Source organism: Lissotriton helveticus, chromosome 1_1, assembly GCF_964261635.1.
Source record: "Lissotriton helveticus chromosome 1_1, aLisHel1.1, whole genome shotgun sequence".
NCBI classification, from domain to species: Eukaryota; Metazoa; Chordata; class Amphibia; order Caudata; family Salamandridae; genus Lissotriton; species Lissotriton helveticus.
In genome coordinates, this window is record NC_136057.1 from 1787293354 (window position 1) to 1787310927 (window position 17574).

At 50.4% G+C, this 17574-nt stretch overlaps 1 protein-coding gene across 5 annotated transcripts in view; it reads right to left on the minus strand.

Moving 5' to 3' along the window:
• Positions 1-17574, minus strand: part of MYH9 (myosin heavy chain 9) — a 238712-nt gene that overhangs the window by 12869 nt on the left and 208269 nt on the right. For all 5 annotated transcript variants that reach the window (XM_078640470.1, XM_078640476.1, XM_078640479.1 and 2 more), the window contains exons 36-40: positions 14449-14537; positions 11280-11403; positions 9720-9928; positions 1048-1156; positions 268-440 (exon numbers count right to left, since the gene is read on the minus strand). In XM_078640470.1, the coding sequence (XP_078496596.1) occupies positions 268-440; positions 1048-1156; positions 9720-9928; positions 11280-11403; positions 14449-14537 (704 nt within the window). The remainder of the gene's footprint in view (positions 1-267; positions 441-1047; positions 1157-9719; positions 9929-11279; positions 11404-14448; positions 14538-17574) is intronic.

Consider the following 17574-nt stretch of genomic DNA (forward strand, 5'->3'; position numbering starts at 1 on the left):
TAAAGCGGTTTTAAAAGTTCAATTAAAAACTTTTCAATGAAAAACTGGCAACTACAACCCCAAATCGCTTTCTAGTAGACTTGCTTATTTGCATTGTCCTGAGCTTTGCAAACTGTAGCCTGGTGAGCATGAGACTCAAGTGAGCCCCTGCAAGTCCCTGGAACGTTTAGCTCATTGTGCATGCTGGGAGGGCAGCCCCGGTCTCCCCATCCCACATTGATTGAGACAGTGAGGCCACGCCCCCTTTAGCTGCAGCCCTCGACTCACCTTAACTTGCTTTTGAGCGCGCTGACTTCCCGGTTCATGGTGTCGGCAGTTTCGGTGGCATCCTCCAGCTCTCGCTGCAGTTTCCTGCGCATGGCGTTGGCTCGCTGGGCCTCCTCCTCGGCTTCCTCCACTTGCCTCTTCAGCTGCTTCATGCGGGTGTTGCTCTTGTCAGCCTGCAGAATGAGAGCACAACAAGTTCATGACGCCTGATCGGTAGCTTCCTCTTAAAGAAGGCGGGTGGACACTTTCCTGCCTTTGGTATTGAAAAAGGGAATATGGGATTCTACATTCACGTGTGTGCAGGCAAATCTGCGTTTACCTCTGGGGCAGTCTGTGCTGGAGCATGCCTGCAGTTGCCCTACATGCTGTCCCTCGACCCTGAAATGTCCCATGAAAGGCAGGCTTTTGTGGTCCGTTCAAGGCCTCCTTTGCTGGGTTGCACAAACACCTCCCTTCCACCGGGACACTTGAGGGCCTGCTCAGGGGCACAGAGTACTAGGTACTGCCTGACCAAGAGCTGCTGCAAGGCTGACTCAGGCCTGCCCTGGGCGCTTGAAAGCATGTCTGGTATTAAACGCAGGGACGTTTGCGTGTAAATGCACACAGACGTGACCGTGTTTAGGAATTACAGGACAGACGATGGCCAGAGCCCTGTGCTGAGACTTCCGACCCCTACTTCTGTTATGGACAGCTGCCTCCATAGCTCCCCGCGCTGGAGAGAGTGCCTGGGATGCAGGCAGGTTTAAGGGCAGCTCGTCTCCGCGCATACTCTGCACCCACCTGGTCCTTGTATTGCTCCGCGTTGCGACGCTCGTCCTCCACTTGCAGAAGGATCTCTTTCAGCTTCTTCTCCGCTCGGCGGACCTGCTTGCCGGCATTTTGGCGCTCTCTGCGTGCAGAAGGGGAAGGAAAAGAAATCTTATCAGCAAGTGGTTGATCGGATACTACTGGGAAGAACTCAAATCCTAGGAGACTGGAGGTGGTGCCAGCAGGACTACATTACCATGCCCAAAGAGACATCGTCTGACACCCACAGCATGGATTGTACACAAACAAAAAAAAATTAGATGGCCCTGCTCCTGAAATCCAACCAGAGCAGGGCTTCAAGTGGGATGCCCAGTTTGGGGGGGGGGGGGCGTTCGTGTTAGTCTCTTAAGGGGCATGAACAATTTAATTAAAGGTGTGACTTAAAAACAACTAAGCTTAAAATCTGTGCCGAGCATAGTGTGTCACTTATTTTACGGTTTGTCATTTAATCCAGATATATGATACAAGTAATAGCATACCTACAAGTCCGGGCTATTGGCTTTGTCAAGGGTTGTATATAATATTGAAAAATCTTCCACTTTAAGCCCTGGTGCCAGCACGGCAACGTTGCTGCTCCAGAGTTTATTTATTCAAAGTTTTATATAGCGCGAACAAGATCCTTACAGATATCAGAGCGCTTCACAATGACAGGGTAGGGGACGTAGGAGTGAACAGCGATAATGGAAGCAGTATAATAGTCACTGACATAGTAGGATAAAAATAACATACATCAAGCATATCAATATACAAACCAATGACTTAGTGTAGAGAGAACACTGAGGGGGCATCGGGAGAGTGAATCAGTATACCAAAGTGTATCATATATTGGTCGGTATTAAGAGAGTAGCGTAATAATGTCCATCAAGTAGGAGTATAGTGCCAAAGGACCAGGTGGACAGAGATACAGAGCAATGTAGAGTCTCTAATCCTGCACCTATAAAGTTCAGGAGATCTTGGCCAGAAGGATGGTTTTCACCTCTTTCTTGAAGAGTGCAGTGGAGGAGATAAGCCCGATTTCAGGAGGGAGCGCATTCCAGATCCTGGGTGCCATTCCTGAGAAGGAGCGCTTGTATGTTCTTTCCGGAATCAACGAGGTTTCAGGAGTAGATTTTTTGTACTTCTATTGGATCTCGAACCTCCTGATATAGACAACTTTTAAACGAGGTAATTGGGTGCATTGTGGTGCACGGCCGCGTGTGTCATAACTGCAATTTTTAGCAGTATTCTAGCTTCAAAAGGCAGCCATTTTAGGGACTTTAAGTCTGGGGATATATGCGAGTGTTTTCTTGAGCCAGTAATGAGTCTCGCGGCAGCGTTCAGGGAGGCCCTTAAGGGTGCTGTTGTGGATAGCGGGAGTCCGCTGAGGGCCACCATTCCGTAGTCTATTCGAGGGATGACTATAGCTTGTACAGCAGTTTGGAAGTCTTTGACAGTGAGGAAAGGTTTAATTTTCCTTAGTGTGTTGATTTGGAAATTAGCTCCTTTTGTGGCTTTGCTAACGTGCTACTGCATGTTGAGCTTGGCGTCAAGTGTGATGCCTAGGGATTTCGCCGAATCCACGATGGTAGGTTGGACATTGAGTGCTGATAGATTATTGAGCCAGGTTTGGGTGGTGGAAATTTTCGCAGGGGGTGAGATGAGTAGGAACTCAGTTTTCAGAGCATTTAGTTTGAGGTGATCGGCCAGCCAAGATTGAGTGTTAATAAGTGTGGAGTTCAGATGATTGATATCTTCCGGGGATTGTAGCTTTAGGTAAAGTTGTGTCGTCGGTGTACATATGGAATTGAACATTGGATGCTTGGAGCAAGGTGGCGAGCGGTTCCATGACTAGGTTGAACAGTGTGGGGGAGAGGGAGGATCCTTGTGGAACACCTAGATCTGCAGGCACAGGTGTAGATAGCACATTGTCGATCTTGAACTTCTGAGACCGGTTGTGAAGGAAGGAAGAAAACCATTTGAGAACAGTTCCAGATAGACCCATTCTAGTGCTTAGCAGCTCCAGCAAGTTCTCATGTTTGACCGTGTCAAATGCTGAAGAGAGGTCAAGGATGAGGAGGCAGGACTCATTTCGATCAAGAATTTGGAGGGCGTCATCAATTGTGTGTCATAGCTGTTTCGTCGCTCGGAAGCCTGATTGATGAGGGTTGAGGAGGTCAAATTGATCAATGTGTTTTGTTAGTTGGAGTTGGACACATTTCTCCAGCAGTTTGGCCAGGGTGGGGATGTTGGTGATGGGTCGGTAATTGTTTAGGTCAGACGGATCAGCTGTAAGTTTCTTGAGTATAGGCGTGACTTGCCCCACCTTGAGGGAGTCTGGCATTAGGCCTTGTTGTAGAGAGCTATTGACGATTTTGGTCCAGAGAGGGAGGAGCAAGGGGATGAAGTCTTTTACCGCATTAGCAGGTAGGGGGTCTGTGAGGTGATTAGAGGGCTTCAAGGTGCAGAGCAGTTTGTGTATTGCTTCTTCAGAGTAGGTATCGAAGTACAGCCAGGATGCCTTGTTTTTAGGTTGATTGTTAGACATTCTGGTGTGGTTGGGGAATCGGCTTACATCCATGATGAGGTCAATTATGTTGTCAGACTTTAGCTTAAAGAAAGCAGAGAAGGCTTCACAGTGTGGGGTGTCGCTTGTTGTGCTGTTTGATTGTAAGGGTTGTGTCTTTGTTTGGGTCTTGATTAGTTCGAACAGCTTTCTTGGCCTGTTTTTTGCTTGGTCCAACTGGCGGCTAAAGAAGTCCGACTTTGTGCGCTTTATTTTCCTGAAGTAGGCATTTCTCTTGTTCTTAAGCCTTTTGAGGTGCAGTGCTGAAGGGTTCGATCTCCAGGTGCGCTCTGCCATTCGCATAGTACGCCTGTCGTCATTGAGTCTATCGTCATACCAGGGGTTAGAAATTTTGGTGGAGACTCTTCAGTTGCAGTGGGGCGACTTCATTGACTATTGTATTCATAGGGTCAAGGTAGTGGTCGGTCAGTGATTGAACATCCGAGGCACCTGAGGGGGGAAGGAGGAGATTGCCGATGTGTGGAGGCAGGGTAGAGGGGTTAAGATTCTTCATGTCCCTTTTCCATGTTTTAGATTTGATTGGTTGAGCTGGGTTAGGTTTAACTTTTTCGTTGATAAAGAAGATGATAATATGGTGATCTGACCAGTCGCACGGTTGTATCGCCTCCAGTTGTGTAGAGTTCTCTTTGGCGATGATGAGATCAAGTATAGAGCCTTTTTCGTGTGTTGGTCTATCGCATATTTGGGTGAGGTCAAGCGCATTAAGGAAAGTTTTGAGACTATTCACCACTGTCTTTCTGATCGTTCCAGTGGAGATTGAAGTCGCCCAGGTAGACTTGGGTGGTCTGCCGACCAGCATTGGAAGTGATCATGTCCATGAATTGTTGGGTGAATATGAGGTTGTCCCCAGGCGGGTGATAGATGAGATGTAAAGCACAAACTTGTTTGCCCTCGCTGGTGATGTCGAGGCAGAGGAGTTCACAGGAGGAAAGGGAGGGGGAGTTGACTTTAGTAACGGAGAGGTTGCTCCTAAAAATGCATGCAATTCCCCCGCCTGTTTTGCCAGGGGACCAGTCTAGCCTAATGATGTGATAATTAGGGGGGACTAGTATGTCCATAATCGGGGTAGAGGCTTCTGTAAGCCATGTTTCCGTTAGAATGGCTAGGTCCAGATCCATAGCTGAGACGAGATCAGCGATGTCGGAGTGTCTCTGGGCCGATCTGCAATTGAGTAGGATGCATTTGAGTTTGGGAGAGAGAAGGGTGGTCGAGCTTTCTAGGGTGAGTGGAACTTTTCTGAGGTTGTTAGGGACGGAACCGTTGTTGAGTGTTGGGAGCCTCAGAGAGTTTGTAAGAATTGTGGGTATGGGGATGTGTGTGTTGGATCTGTGTTTTACCGGACCTGGGCCATAAGAGCGTAGGAGAGAGCATATGTCGCGGTCCGACAGTGGGGTGAGGACACGACGGGGGCGCTGGGAGTTATTGCGAACGGGGATAGTCGGCCAGCGCGGGTGTGGTTGGAGGCGATGGTATGTAGGGAGGGTGCGTCGTTTGTAGGGTAGAGGGCAGGTGGGAGGTAGACTGGGCTGTGAGGAGAGAAGGTCTTTAATTGCGTTGACATCTTTTTTGATTTGTAGAATATCCTCTTTGACTTGTTGGAGGGTGGATAAAGTCAGGTCAGGAGGTGGATTGGGGATGCGGTTGGTGGTGAGAGCCATTGGTGACTGGTTGAGTAGTGAGCTGGAGAGCGGGCAGGGTATCGGGGGGGGGAATATGCTAGCGTTGCTGGGAGGTTCTGCGGTGCTAATGAGTGGGATGGCATTCAATGTGTGGGCGTGTTTGTGGGCGAGGGGTGTGGGTGACGTAGGCGGTGGGTGGGAGGCATAGGTAGTGCAGTCAGTGAGAGACGGTGCTGGTGAGTAGAAGAGTGGGTGAAGGCTGAGGACAGTGGGGGAGACAGGAGGGTAGTGAGGGCTGAGAATAGGAGGTAGGAGAGAGGGGGATGCTAAGGTAGGGGAGGCGGTATGTTCTGTATGTTTTGTTGGGAGGGTGAGAGTGTTGTGGGTGGGAGTGGGGAGGGGGCTGGGGAGGGAGAGGTGTCCACTGTGGGGGGGATGGGAGGGGATGGATAAGCTACGAATGGTGGTGTGATCCGGTGGTGGTGTGTTGTGGGTGATAGTTATGTCAGGTGTGAGAGTGTCGTGGGTGAGAGTGGGGAGGGAGCTGGGGAGGGAGAGGGGTCTGCCGTGGGGGGGATGGGAGGGGGTGGATAAACTCCGAGCGGTGGTGTGTTCTGATGGTGGCGTGTTGTGGGTGGGGGTTGTTATGTAAGGGGGAGAGGGATGGGGTATGAGTGGGGGTAAAAGGGGGCAAGTTAGTGGGGCGGTTAGTATAGGAGGTGGAGACATTAGTGACTGTTCTTGGGGAGTGTGGGGCGTTAACAGCAGGTGGGCCATTTACTGGGGTGTTGGGGTAGAGGTGTTGTAGGTGGGGGCTGCGACGTCAGGGGGATAGTGCTGGTGGAGTTCTGGGTGTGGGTCCGCAGCTTGGAGAGTTGCTCTTTGAACTTGGGAAACAGGTTGTCTAGTAGTTCCAGGTTCTTGTCCGTGGATTGAATTCGGACAATCCCGTTGTTGTAGATAGTAATGGTAGCCCTGCTAGGGAAGAGGTGGGAAGGTGTGATAGAGAGAGTTAGGCCATGAGTTGTTTTCCTGGTGGCGGCAACGGTGAGTAGGGTTAGGAACACTTTTCTCCATTGGGCTCTGCGTGAGGTGTGGAAGATGATATCAGTATTCTGGGCTCCATTGCCCTGTGAGAAGTAGGTGTCGGCAAAGGGTGTGTCAGGGTGCGACCTCAGGAAGTTATGTTTAAAACGTTTAGTGGCTTTTTTGGTGAGGGTGGAAGGGTAGTTAATTCTAAACGTGTGCTTGCCATTGAGTTCCATAATAGAAAGGCTGTGATGTTGGGTGTGGGAGATAGAACGACAACAACAACTGCCAGCCGTTGGCAGAGGAGTGACACTAGTGAGTGACCAAAAGTATAAGTAGAAGTCAGTGCATCCAGGAACAAACAGAAGGTGCAACTTACATAATGTATCCTATATGCAAGGTAGCAGTCAGCTTACACCATGTACAAGATATGAGAGGTAGAACAGGTTAGGTGGAATCAAATTTACCCATCAGAGTGTACGAGGTAGCAGCGGTGTAGTCTAGGTGTAGAAAGTGGCTGGGTGCAGCTAACTTGAATAAACGAAGTGAATGAGGTAGAAGTGATCAGTGCAACATCGCGAAGTAGCTGACATCGAAGAACCAAATAAAAGAGGTAGCGAACATTGAATGATAGGAAAAAGTGAAATGGGTGCAGTTTACGCAGAATGTATAGAATACTCGTAGAGGTATAAACTGCAATATAGGGCGGTCACTTAATCACACGAAGATACATATACAATACAAATACTAATATAATACTAACAGAGTGTAGGTGCAGATAGAGGCTGCTTGAGTCATAAGTGACACTAGTGAGCATCCAAAAGAAATATGAGGTAGCGATCGGTGCATTACCTGTGAAGAAACAGTGTCATAGGTGCCGGGTACAAGAATTCTACCAAGTACCGGTAGGAGTATAATACTGCGATAAGAGGCAGAAACTTAATCACACCTATATGAGGTAATCTATGAAATTACAGGTGAAGATAAAGTGGCATGGGTACAGGGTACCAAAAGGTTCTACAAAGTACAAGTAGGAGTACAGTACTGCGATAAGAGGCAGATACTTAATCACACATATATGAGGTAGTAATCGGTGAATTACAGGTGAAGATAAAGTGACGTGGGTACAGGAGTGCACAGAATACCAATAGAAGTACAACAAATGTGTATGATAAAGTAGAAAAATAAAAATAGAAAAATAAAAATACAGTACTGCAATAGAAGGCAGATAATTACAGTGTTTAGATACAGAGCTATGTAGGTAGTCAGTTCTTAGGGTCTGGGCAAGAAGTGAGAGTGACTAGTCCATGATGGCTGCCGAAGAAGGAGAAATATTAGTCAAATATGGCCGCCAAATAGGGGAGATATAGCTGATAGTCCTGTCAGTTGTTGTTGCTTTAAGACCAAGGAAGACCAAGGAAGGGCTATTTCAGTTTCTATTTGAGCAAGCCCAGCTCCGACTTGCTGGGAGGGAGTCTTATCTCTGTTTTGGTGGTCTTGTGTGGAGGAGTCAAGCTGGGGAGCCTTGTGGGCGTCGAAGGTAAAGGAGGGAGATTTATTACTACAGCTTTATGGCCCCAGCCATTTTGAACAAAGGAAGGAAGGAAAAAGTGTACAATACCTTCTTGTAGAACTTCTCAGCCTGTATTATGATGTTGCCAGCAAAGTGGCGCAAAGGTGAAGCATTTATTAGAGGTGTAGACAATGATAACACCAAGAACAAAGCTCTAATGTGCAGCGCCTGCTGGCAGGTAGAAGTGCGTGCAAGACTGGATCAGCTGTGCTGCAACCCTTTCACATCCGTTAGGCGTTGCTTTTTATAATAGTAATGAGACCAGATTGCCTGTTTCTCCACTCCTGCCCTGTGGATCCCCTGGGCAGCGACGTGTTGTCGTGTGATTTGCTTTGATTTGTTTCCCCAACCATCTCGGCGCTCAGGCAACTCCGCCGGGCAGCGCTGCAACCTCCGGTCACCACTTTGCTGGATGTCCGTTGTCCCCCCGGGTCCCGCTCGCCTCAGGCTCCACTCTTGTTGCTCCTTGTGTGGTGGCGTCCCAGCTCCGGTCTCCGGTCGCCGCCCGCTCCCGTCACAGGCGGTGCAGGCTCATGTCGTGGGTTGACGTTCCTCCGGATCCTTCCCGCCTCTGGGTTCCACTCCTTCAGCTGCCGGTCCTGAAGCGGCGCATCGCGCCTCCGCTTGCCTCCCGCTTTCCGCCGGGTAATCTTACCAGTTCTTGCCGCTATCCCCAGTCACCTCGGCAGCAACAGTCTACTCACGGGCAGCCCCAACGTGCGCCTTGCACACCGGACTCGCCTCAGATACCCAGCTCTGTACGCTGTAGGCTCCGGAGCCTCCCAGAGCAAAACGCTGCCCCAAGCACTCCTGCGGGGGCACGTCGGAGCCGCTCCAGGTGCCGACTGTACCGCTCTCGTGTGTGCATAGGAATGGGGGTCTGTCAGCCAGAACTGTTAGCGCCAGCTCCCGTCCCGTCCGCCTGCCACTCGCCCCGGCAGCTCCAGTGACCCAGATCAGTTGCCGGCGGTGTCCACGGACCAGCAGGGTAGCTCCGCTGTCAAGAGGGCACTGAGATGCAGTCTTCTGTCAGGAAGCTCCTCAGCAAGCCAGATTCCGGTCGCGTTCTCAACTCGGCTCCCATCCTGCCGTCCTGTGTTCCGCCGAGGCTGCAGGGGGTCCAACCGTCTCTGCTGCAGGTACGTGTATTTCGGCGGTAATCCAGTTACTTTTGAATCCAGTTACTTGAAATAACTCCAGTTACTAGTTATGGTCCAATTGTTAGTTTTCGTTTTTTCCCCGGCGGTGGTGCGTGCTAACGGGGATAATTCCAGGAGAGGGGTCCCCAGCACTCGGAGCTCCGGACCAGAGCTCCTACCAGGCGGCCATCTTGTCTGGTGAAAAAGAAAATTGAAATCCAGAGAAAAAATGACTTTAAAGGATTTACCTTCCCCTACAACGCTCACTTGGCATGACGTCAGGCCGTAACTTCTCCACTACTAAGTAGTGAGTAGTGTGAGCAGCGCACATCGATGTGACTGCTGTCACTGTACACCGGAAAAAATGGACAGTCTGTCCCAGGGCACAAAACAGAGCCTGAGACTCGTTTCCAGGGCTCCTTTAAAAAACTGCCGGTGCTCCACACCGGTGAGACCCGGCCCACTTAAAGCCCTGAACCAGAGAAAGTACATCCCACAATCCAAACCAAGTGAAATTCGATTTTTGAACATTTAACTTCTCCAGGACTTTGACACTTACTCGCTCCACACAGGCTCTAGTCTACATTGGCCAGAGTCCCTTCACTGTTCATAGGCTGGAGTAATCACAAACCTCCCCTCCAAGCCTGCGTTTGAGACACTGGGGAGTTAAGCAGGTTTTCAAAGCCCCCGTCACGTGCCACGAAGTACACACGGGCACTCACTTGGTCTCAGTGTCCAGCTGCTCTTCGAGCTGCGCTATCTTTGCCTCCAGTGCAGTGATGGAAGCCTTGAACTTGGACTTCACGGCCCCCTCCATCTCCTGGAGCTTGGCCTTCAGCTCCTTGTTCTGGCGCTCCATCTGCTGCCGCGCATTCTCGTTCTTCTGGACATTGCTGCGCTCCGCATTCAGATCAGTATTCAGCTGATCAATCTGAGGGGGGCAATAAAGAAAAAAAGTTACTTGTAACCCAAGTTCCATCATGAAGATCCACTCGCTCACTAAATTCACTAACGCCAAGCCATCTCTGCTGATGTGCGTGATCAAGGACATGAAATACTCCAGACCGTCATGCTCAAAACTGCAATTTGGAAACCGTCCCGAAACAAAGGAAAGAAATGACCAACTTTCCTCTAGGAACAGTTCTGCAGCATGAAGCTCTTAGACTTCACACCATTGATCATTCTGCCATCTACTAATTCGGATGGGAAAATCTGGATTTATGTACAGTTTCCACTTTCGATGGTCAACACCATAGGCTGAGCCTGAATAAGTCATCTTAAGTCCCCAACACCCCTTTAAGTAACCACCACTTTAAATTTTGTTATGCCATCGGGAGAATATGCACCAAGAGATCTCGAGATGAAGTCACCAAAAGTTGGGAACTCTAACAAATCCCCACATGGATGAGAACACCTCGGAGATCAACAACCTACACTGGAAAGGTTCAGGGATATTCTTTTGGCGGGTTGAGTACTTCAATGTGGTCAGAGAATGAAAGCTGATGTGCTCAAAGACTACTAGATGCCATTTTGTATTATTCTACCCAAACTGTCTTTGGAAGTTCACCCTTAAGAATGAACATCCAGTGTGTATGTTCTGCTTAGAGAGACCACAAGTATGAAAATTGCCAAATCTGTTCGCTTTTCAAACCAAAGACTTTAACAGATGGGGACAAGTTTGTTGGTGCACCGAGTGGTCACAGATTTGGCAGGGTTCTTAAACATATGAACAGTTTATTAGCACTCTTCTTTCACTGAGTCTTGCAGGGGGATTACGGAGGAGCTTGCTGTTCCAGTCAATGTTAAGTTATATCTTGTGATAAAGAAAAGTACTCCAACTAGTGGGAGTTTAGTGAAGAAAACAACCCACAAAGTCAGGGAACTTGAAAGTAGATTTAGGTAAGGCGATGGCCTTATGAGAGCTTCAAAATGTAACTACTCGCTGCAATATGACTGTGGCTTAAAGGAACAGTCCAGTGTATATCAAAGCTGCAGTACTTCACCCTGCTCAATTTTTCACTCAAAAAATAGGATGCAGCATAAAGTGGACACTGCTGTACAATCACTCAAAGCCCAGATGTGCTTTACAAGTCACAGGCCAACCAAAGTCCCCAGAGCAGAGGGTGCTTATAGACAAGCTAACATGCCCAGTGCAGGGGATGCTCCCAGGCAAGCTTGCATGCAATGATTGAGGGCTCCAGCTGACAAGTCCACATGCCCAGAAAGGGGCATCCCACATACACTCCATGTGGTTGGACCCTGCCTGAAGAAATTCCACATACCTGAAGGGTGGCCTTCCTAAGTCGATCGTTCACCAGCTCAGTGTTGCCTTGCTCCTCTTCCAACTCCTCCTCCAGTTGAGCAATCCGGGCATCGAGACGCCTCTTCTCTTCCAATGCAAGTGCTCTGAAAAGAGATTTAATAGCTGGGAGAAGGCCAGATGGAAATGCATAATCTTTGGGTGTGGAGCGCCTGTGACTACAGCGGCCATTTTCTTGTGAATGCCAGCTAAATGGAGCAGCTTATTACCCTTTGGAATCCTGTATCTAAGTTCACTCAATGGACAGCTTACCATTCCCCTCTTTGTGGGTGTAGGAAGCTGGCTCTGTATATACTATACCACAATGAGGTGTAGTGTGCACAGAGTCCAGTGGAACCCCAAAGGTAGGCAGAGTTAAAAGATAGCACCTCACTCTCCATTTGTGGTAGTGTGGGCAAGCGGTAACACTTTATTAGAGGGGAGTGTTAAGCATTTGTTGTAGTCAGGCAGCAAATGATTTCACACACACTAGACAAACTTAGGCCAAATTGTTTCTATCAAAAATATTAAGTTATTTTATGTCTAGAGCCAAGCCAAACCTGGTGCAGGCAAGTAAAATAAATGCTTTGTAAAATTGTATGCAATGTTTACAATTGAATGCAGGTTCAAATGCAGTTATTGAATTACAGGTAAGTCACTGTTTGAAGTTACTTTTCAGATTACTATGTACGTTACTTTAGATTACTTTTGCTAATCAGTGTGATTTGGCTACATTTCACACTGAGACATCTCCTAGAAAGAAGGTAAGTAATTCACTTTTAGTAAATACAGTTTTTCAATGTCCCATACAAACCAACTCCACACTTAAGAATCCATTCACTGTTTCCTTGAAAATTGTTCTATGGAGAAAAGTGACGTTAACGGTATGCAGGCAAGTTTGTATTCTGGGGTTAGAACCAGGATTTCACCAGGGTCAAGGATGCACTCAAAGCACCTCAGAGACACTAGGGCAGCCGGGTGCAGAGTGCTGAGGCCCAATGTTATCCAAGAGGAGGGGGGGGCCTCTGGTTGGTGGCTGCTCACAAGCAGGCCACAAGGTTGTGGGAGCAAAGCCGAACGCTCAGGGCAAAGGGGGATCAGAGTTAGCCCTGAAAGCACACCAGCAGCGGTGGAGGCTGGGTGCAGGGTGCTGCTTTGGCATCCAGTGCTCTGTTTAATGGGGATTCTCCAGCTGCAACAAAGACTGAAAGCTCTGGGACGAAGATCTTCTGGAGGTGACCACTGGTTGGAGGTAAGTTGTGATGCCTGGGGACACTGGGACTCTGTAGGTTAGGACTCTGTAGGTTGGGCCACCCGAGGCCGTGGGACGTTGGGTACAGGGGTGTCTTTAGGAGTCAGATTTCCTTACCAGCTCCTGTCGTAGTCGGGCGGGGATCCTCCAGACACAGGCTGCAAGCTTCGCTTAGAGATTTGAGGCTGGGAGACCTTCTCGTGGTGTTGGGCCACTTGACCTCTGGCAGTGGGCGTCTAGTGCAGGCTTGTGGTTGTGGCAGGGGCAGAGTCTATGGGTGAGCGAATCCAGTGCTCACAGGAAACAGTTTGATTTGGAAGGCAGGTCCTCGGAGTTCTTGAGGTTGCTGGATGCAAGATACACCAGGATTTCGCTGGAGCAGGTTCCAGGTGGGGACAGGCCGGTAGGGCTGGGGCCAAGTCAGTGGGCATCCTAGTACAGCACAGCTTCTTCACTCTTTCGTTGATTTTTGTTTGAGGCGGCAAGGTTCTGGGTTACCCCTAAACACTAGATTTAGGCGAATTACAGGTGGGTAAAGGTTGGGACCAATTTGTCCCTTCCTTGGGGTGGGTACACGCTAATATGCCACCCTCCAGTGGGAGGGGCATATGCCACTCTGGTAGGCTGGGTCCTCCCATCTTCAAAATGGCAGGGACTGTTGTGCTTCACCTCGCCTCCCCCACCTAAGTGGTGTGGTTGGCAAATGCGGGCCACCTCCCTTCCTCACTTGGTTTTCCTGCCCATTCTCCAGCTCAAAGCTGGGGTCAGAACCGGTGGGGCAAGTTGCTGGAAGCAGCAAAGACCTGGGGTCGATCACAAAGGCAGCAAGCCTTTGAAGCTTACCCTTCGTGGACCCAGCCCATCCTGGGGGAGAAGGCTTGGCACCTCATCCCAGGATGTGCATGGTTTCAGACCCCAAAGGGCAGCAGGCTCTTGACCCAGGTGTCCAGAAACATGTCTGGGGTGTCACCTGGGGAGAAGCCACTCAACCTGGACACTAGTGTTAGGTCTTTCAAGGGGCATCTCTAAGATGCCCTCTGCATTTTTCATTAAATCCCACACTGGCATCAGTGTGGGTTCAATGTGTTGAGTAGTTTGAGAAACTTCCCAGTTTTCAGTAAATCCATTATGGGGCTGTGGAGTTCGTAATGACAAACTCTCAGCACCATATACTCTTAATGGCAGTACTGCACTTACAATGTCTAAGGATTGCCTTAGACACTGTAGGGGTTCAGGTTTCATGCACCTGTACCCTCATCACAGGTACAGTGACCCAAGCTAGAGGGGTGCCATGTTGACTACACTTTGTTCTGCACCAAGACATGCACCCTGCAAAGGCAGTGTGTAAAGGATCAGTGCCTCTACCGGTGGCACAAAAAGTGCTGTAGCCCTTTGAGGCCTTACCTGGCCAAATTGCCCTTGGTACCCATGGTACTATTGACAAGGGACGGACCTGTGGCCAAAGAGTGACAATTGGGTTTTGTTTTTAATGCAGTTTAGGGAAAGAACATAGGCCCTGGGTACCTGTTTGGCAGGAACCCAGGGCACACTCAGTCAAAGTACATCAGCAGTTCAACAAAAAAGTGGGGGCAACAATGCAAAAAGGGCACTTACTTACATTGGGTATAGCAGCCAATAGAACAAATTGCTATTAGAATATTCTTCAAATGAGATTCCTAAGGGGATCTTCCCAATGCAAGAAAACTAAAAAAATACTGCACAAGATTACATCGCTAGGTTGCATCCGCCACCCTCCCTATTCGAAAGAACCGTTGAAAGCTATTGATATCAAAGTACATGATCGCTCAGTTGAAAATTTATCTCAGGAGAATCTACTAACAAATCTCCGGAGTAAACAACCGTCCTAGATTGCACCTGTAGGATGAAGCAGTGAACCTACCCCTTGCCACTGCTGCTGTTTATCTCATCTGCCAGCTCATCGCGCTCCTGTTGAGCCTGACGCTTTGCGCGCTCTGCCGCTGCCAGCTCCTGCAATTACAGAAAAAGAGTATCACATTAGTCCACAAGGCCTTAAACTGAATTCCAGAGACGCAGGGTGCCCACCTAGAATCACCGACATTTACTAAAACTAAATGCTTACCCCACCCTTATGTCTAGAGAAGCCTGCATTTAGTAAGTCAGTATAGCCCTGGAATAATCATGCAAGTATGGCCCAAGTTTATAGGCCCCTCTATGGCTTTCAACTGTCAGAGCAGTTTTTTAAACTGGCTATATGCAATGGCTGGTTCAAGTGGCATGTAGCATCTGCATTATTTGTGATGAAGGAAAACAAATAAAGGTTAATCGCTTCCTCTCCCGAAAGTCCTAGTTTCCACTTTGTCTGATGGTACCTAGAGCTCAACCTTGTTGGTGTTTCTGTAGTAGGGGATCTCTGTGTATAGTCATAATCTAGTGAATAGTCCCGCCCATGTGCGTGGACCCCGGCAATCAAAAATAATCTCTTAAGTTGTCAAAAAATTGCAGAACTGCAAAGACACTTAAGAGAAAATTTAAAGACAAATAATGCAGCCTATATCCACAGGCTACACTGTCCAGTACTTCAACTAGAAATTCCACCAAAAATCCACAAACAGCAAAGCCTGTCCAGATTTCCCTTGCCTTTACTGCAAAACCCCTCAGAAATGATAGAGAGGAAGGCCTGGACAGACAAGCCCCATAGGCTGCCATTATGTGGCTTAAACAGGATACTGTGCCTTTAAGGAAACCTTCTAGAACCTTCTCCCAGTATCCCAGAATGCATAGCAGGTCCCACTGACTTCAGTTCTTTTTTCCGGCTCCTGCTTACAGGACCCTGGCATTGAGCTCTCCCTTGTTTCAAGGGGTTATTGCATGTTTTGGCACTTTTGCATTCTAAAAGTGTTGCAGTTTACTTTCTTGGTTTTCTCTTCTCTTCTGTGTGCTGCTTCAGGTGTTTTAGGGCTCTAAAATGCCTGGCCTCTTTGTGAAGTGTCCAGCATGTGAGAGGAAGAAGGCCAGAGGTGATCCACATGATATCTGCATCGTCTGCCTCCCTGAAGATCATGTCCCTGAGGAGTGTGTCATCTGCCAGCAGTTTACAACTCGCACTCTGAAGGAAAGGGCGAAGTTCAGGCTGTCTGGCCTTGAGGAGAGGCGCATGCAGGCTGCAGGTGGGTCTGGGCAGTCAGGGAAGGTTCTGCCTCTGCTGAGGCCTCTGGGGGGCTCCCCAGAGGCAGGAAGCCCAGCAAGCGATCCCGGTCTCCGTCGACAGCGTCGACGACGACGAGAGGGATGACGGCGGTGTGCTCCCCTTCTCCCCGGGGCTCCGGGTCGAGACATCGGGACAACTCGACGTCGAAGCCACCGTGGACGAAGCCGCCGTCGACGTCGTCTTCGGCGTCGACGTCGAGGGCTTCATACCGACGTCATGGACATCGGCGCTCGCCGTCGAGGCGACACCGCCGGTCGACGTCGAGGGGATCCTCGACGTCGAGAACATCCAGACGACGACGGCGACGCTCGTCGTCGAGGAAGGACCGTTCGACGTCGAGGAGGCGTGAGACGTCGAGGAGAAAGGTCGACGTCGAGAAGAAAGAGGTCGACGTCGAGGAGTCGGCGCTCGACGTCGAGGGATCGGCGTTCGACGCCGAGGAAGAAGAGGTCGACGTCGCGGAGGCGGCGTTCGACGCCGGAGTCAAGGAAACGCCCTTAGACGCCGGAACAGCGACGCTCGACGTCGAGCAGACGGAGGTCGACGTCTAGGAGTCGGTCAGGCTCTCCAAAACGTCGCAAGAGGGATTCTAGTCCCAGGAGTCACACTGCTTCCAGTGGGGGACGCAAGAGGAAGCGGTCTCCGGCTGAAGGGGCGGGCTCTCAGCCCCCTTCGCCTAAAGGATCACAGGGCACGGTGTACTCTGCAGTGTACACTCCTTCTCGGCCTCGGTCGACGCATACACCTGTTCCGAAGGAGGTCACTCCTCCTCCTCCTCTGCCTCAAGAGGATCCTCCGACGCTGCCTCCACTTCCAGCAGACGACCCGCCGCCACCGGTCCCTCCGCGTGGGCCGGCACCGCAGCCGGAGGTGCCTCCGCCGAGGTCCACTTCGCTGCCGTTTTTGCCTGTACCTCCTAAGGGGACCCCTAAACCTGCGCCCAAGGAGGCTCCGAGGAAGACTCCACCACGGAAACCGGTGGGGAGGCCACGGACTGGCAGGTCTCGCTCTCGCTCTGGGAGACGGGACAGGTCGCGACACAGATCGTCCTCGCGGTCGAGACGCCGCCATAGGAGGCGCGAGTCTCGCTCCCGCACGGGATCCTCTGGCTCCAGGGATCGTTCTCCTACCCTGTCGGGATCACCGGATACGAGGGTGTCCCCTATTGATGACCTGGTGGAGTTCCAGGATGTCCTCTTGAGGGGCGCTGCGAAGCTGGGCATACCCCTGACAGTGCCCACGCCGAAGACGTCCGTGATCTTTGAGACGTTGCACCAAAAACACTCGTCTCGCCCTCTCCTTCCTCTGGTACCGGGCCTGGAGGAACCAGCTATGGACCTTTTCCTCACCCCAGCGGTGACAAAGGCGGCGCCATCTAGGTTGCTGAGGAAGTACCGGGCCCCGGATTCGGATCCGGCTTTTCTGAGAGCGGAACCACCTCCGGACTCCGTCATTGTGACGGCGGCACGCAAACATGCCTCCGCTCCGTCATCCACGGTTCCCCCGGATAAGGAGTCCAGGTGGATGGATTCGGCAGGGAGGAAGGTCTGTGGAACTGCCGCCACCTCCATGAAGGCTGCGAGTGCCACAGCGCTGTTGGGTCGGTACGCCCGCGCCCTCTGGGACTCCCTTGAGCGTTTTGCGGAGCACTTGCCTCGTGAACAGCGTGAGGATTTTCAGGAAGTGCTGAGTGAAGGGATGCTGGTGGCCAACCAGATCATCAGTGCGGCAGCGGACTCTTCCCTGTTGGCTGCTCATGGGTTTTGCCATGGGGTCAACCAGAGGCGTCACGCCTGGCTCCGTCTTACGTCCCTGAAACCGGACGCACAGCAGAGG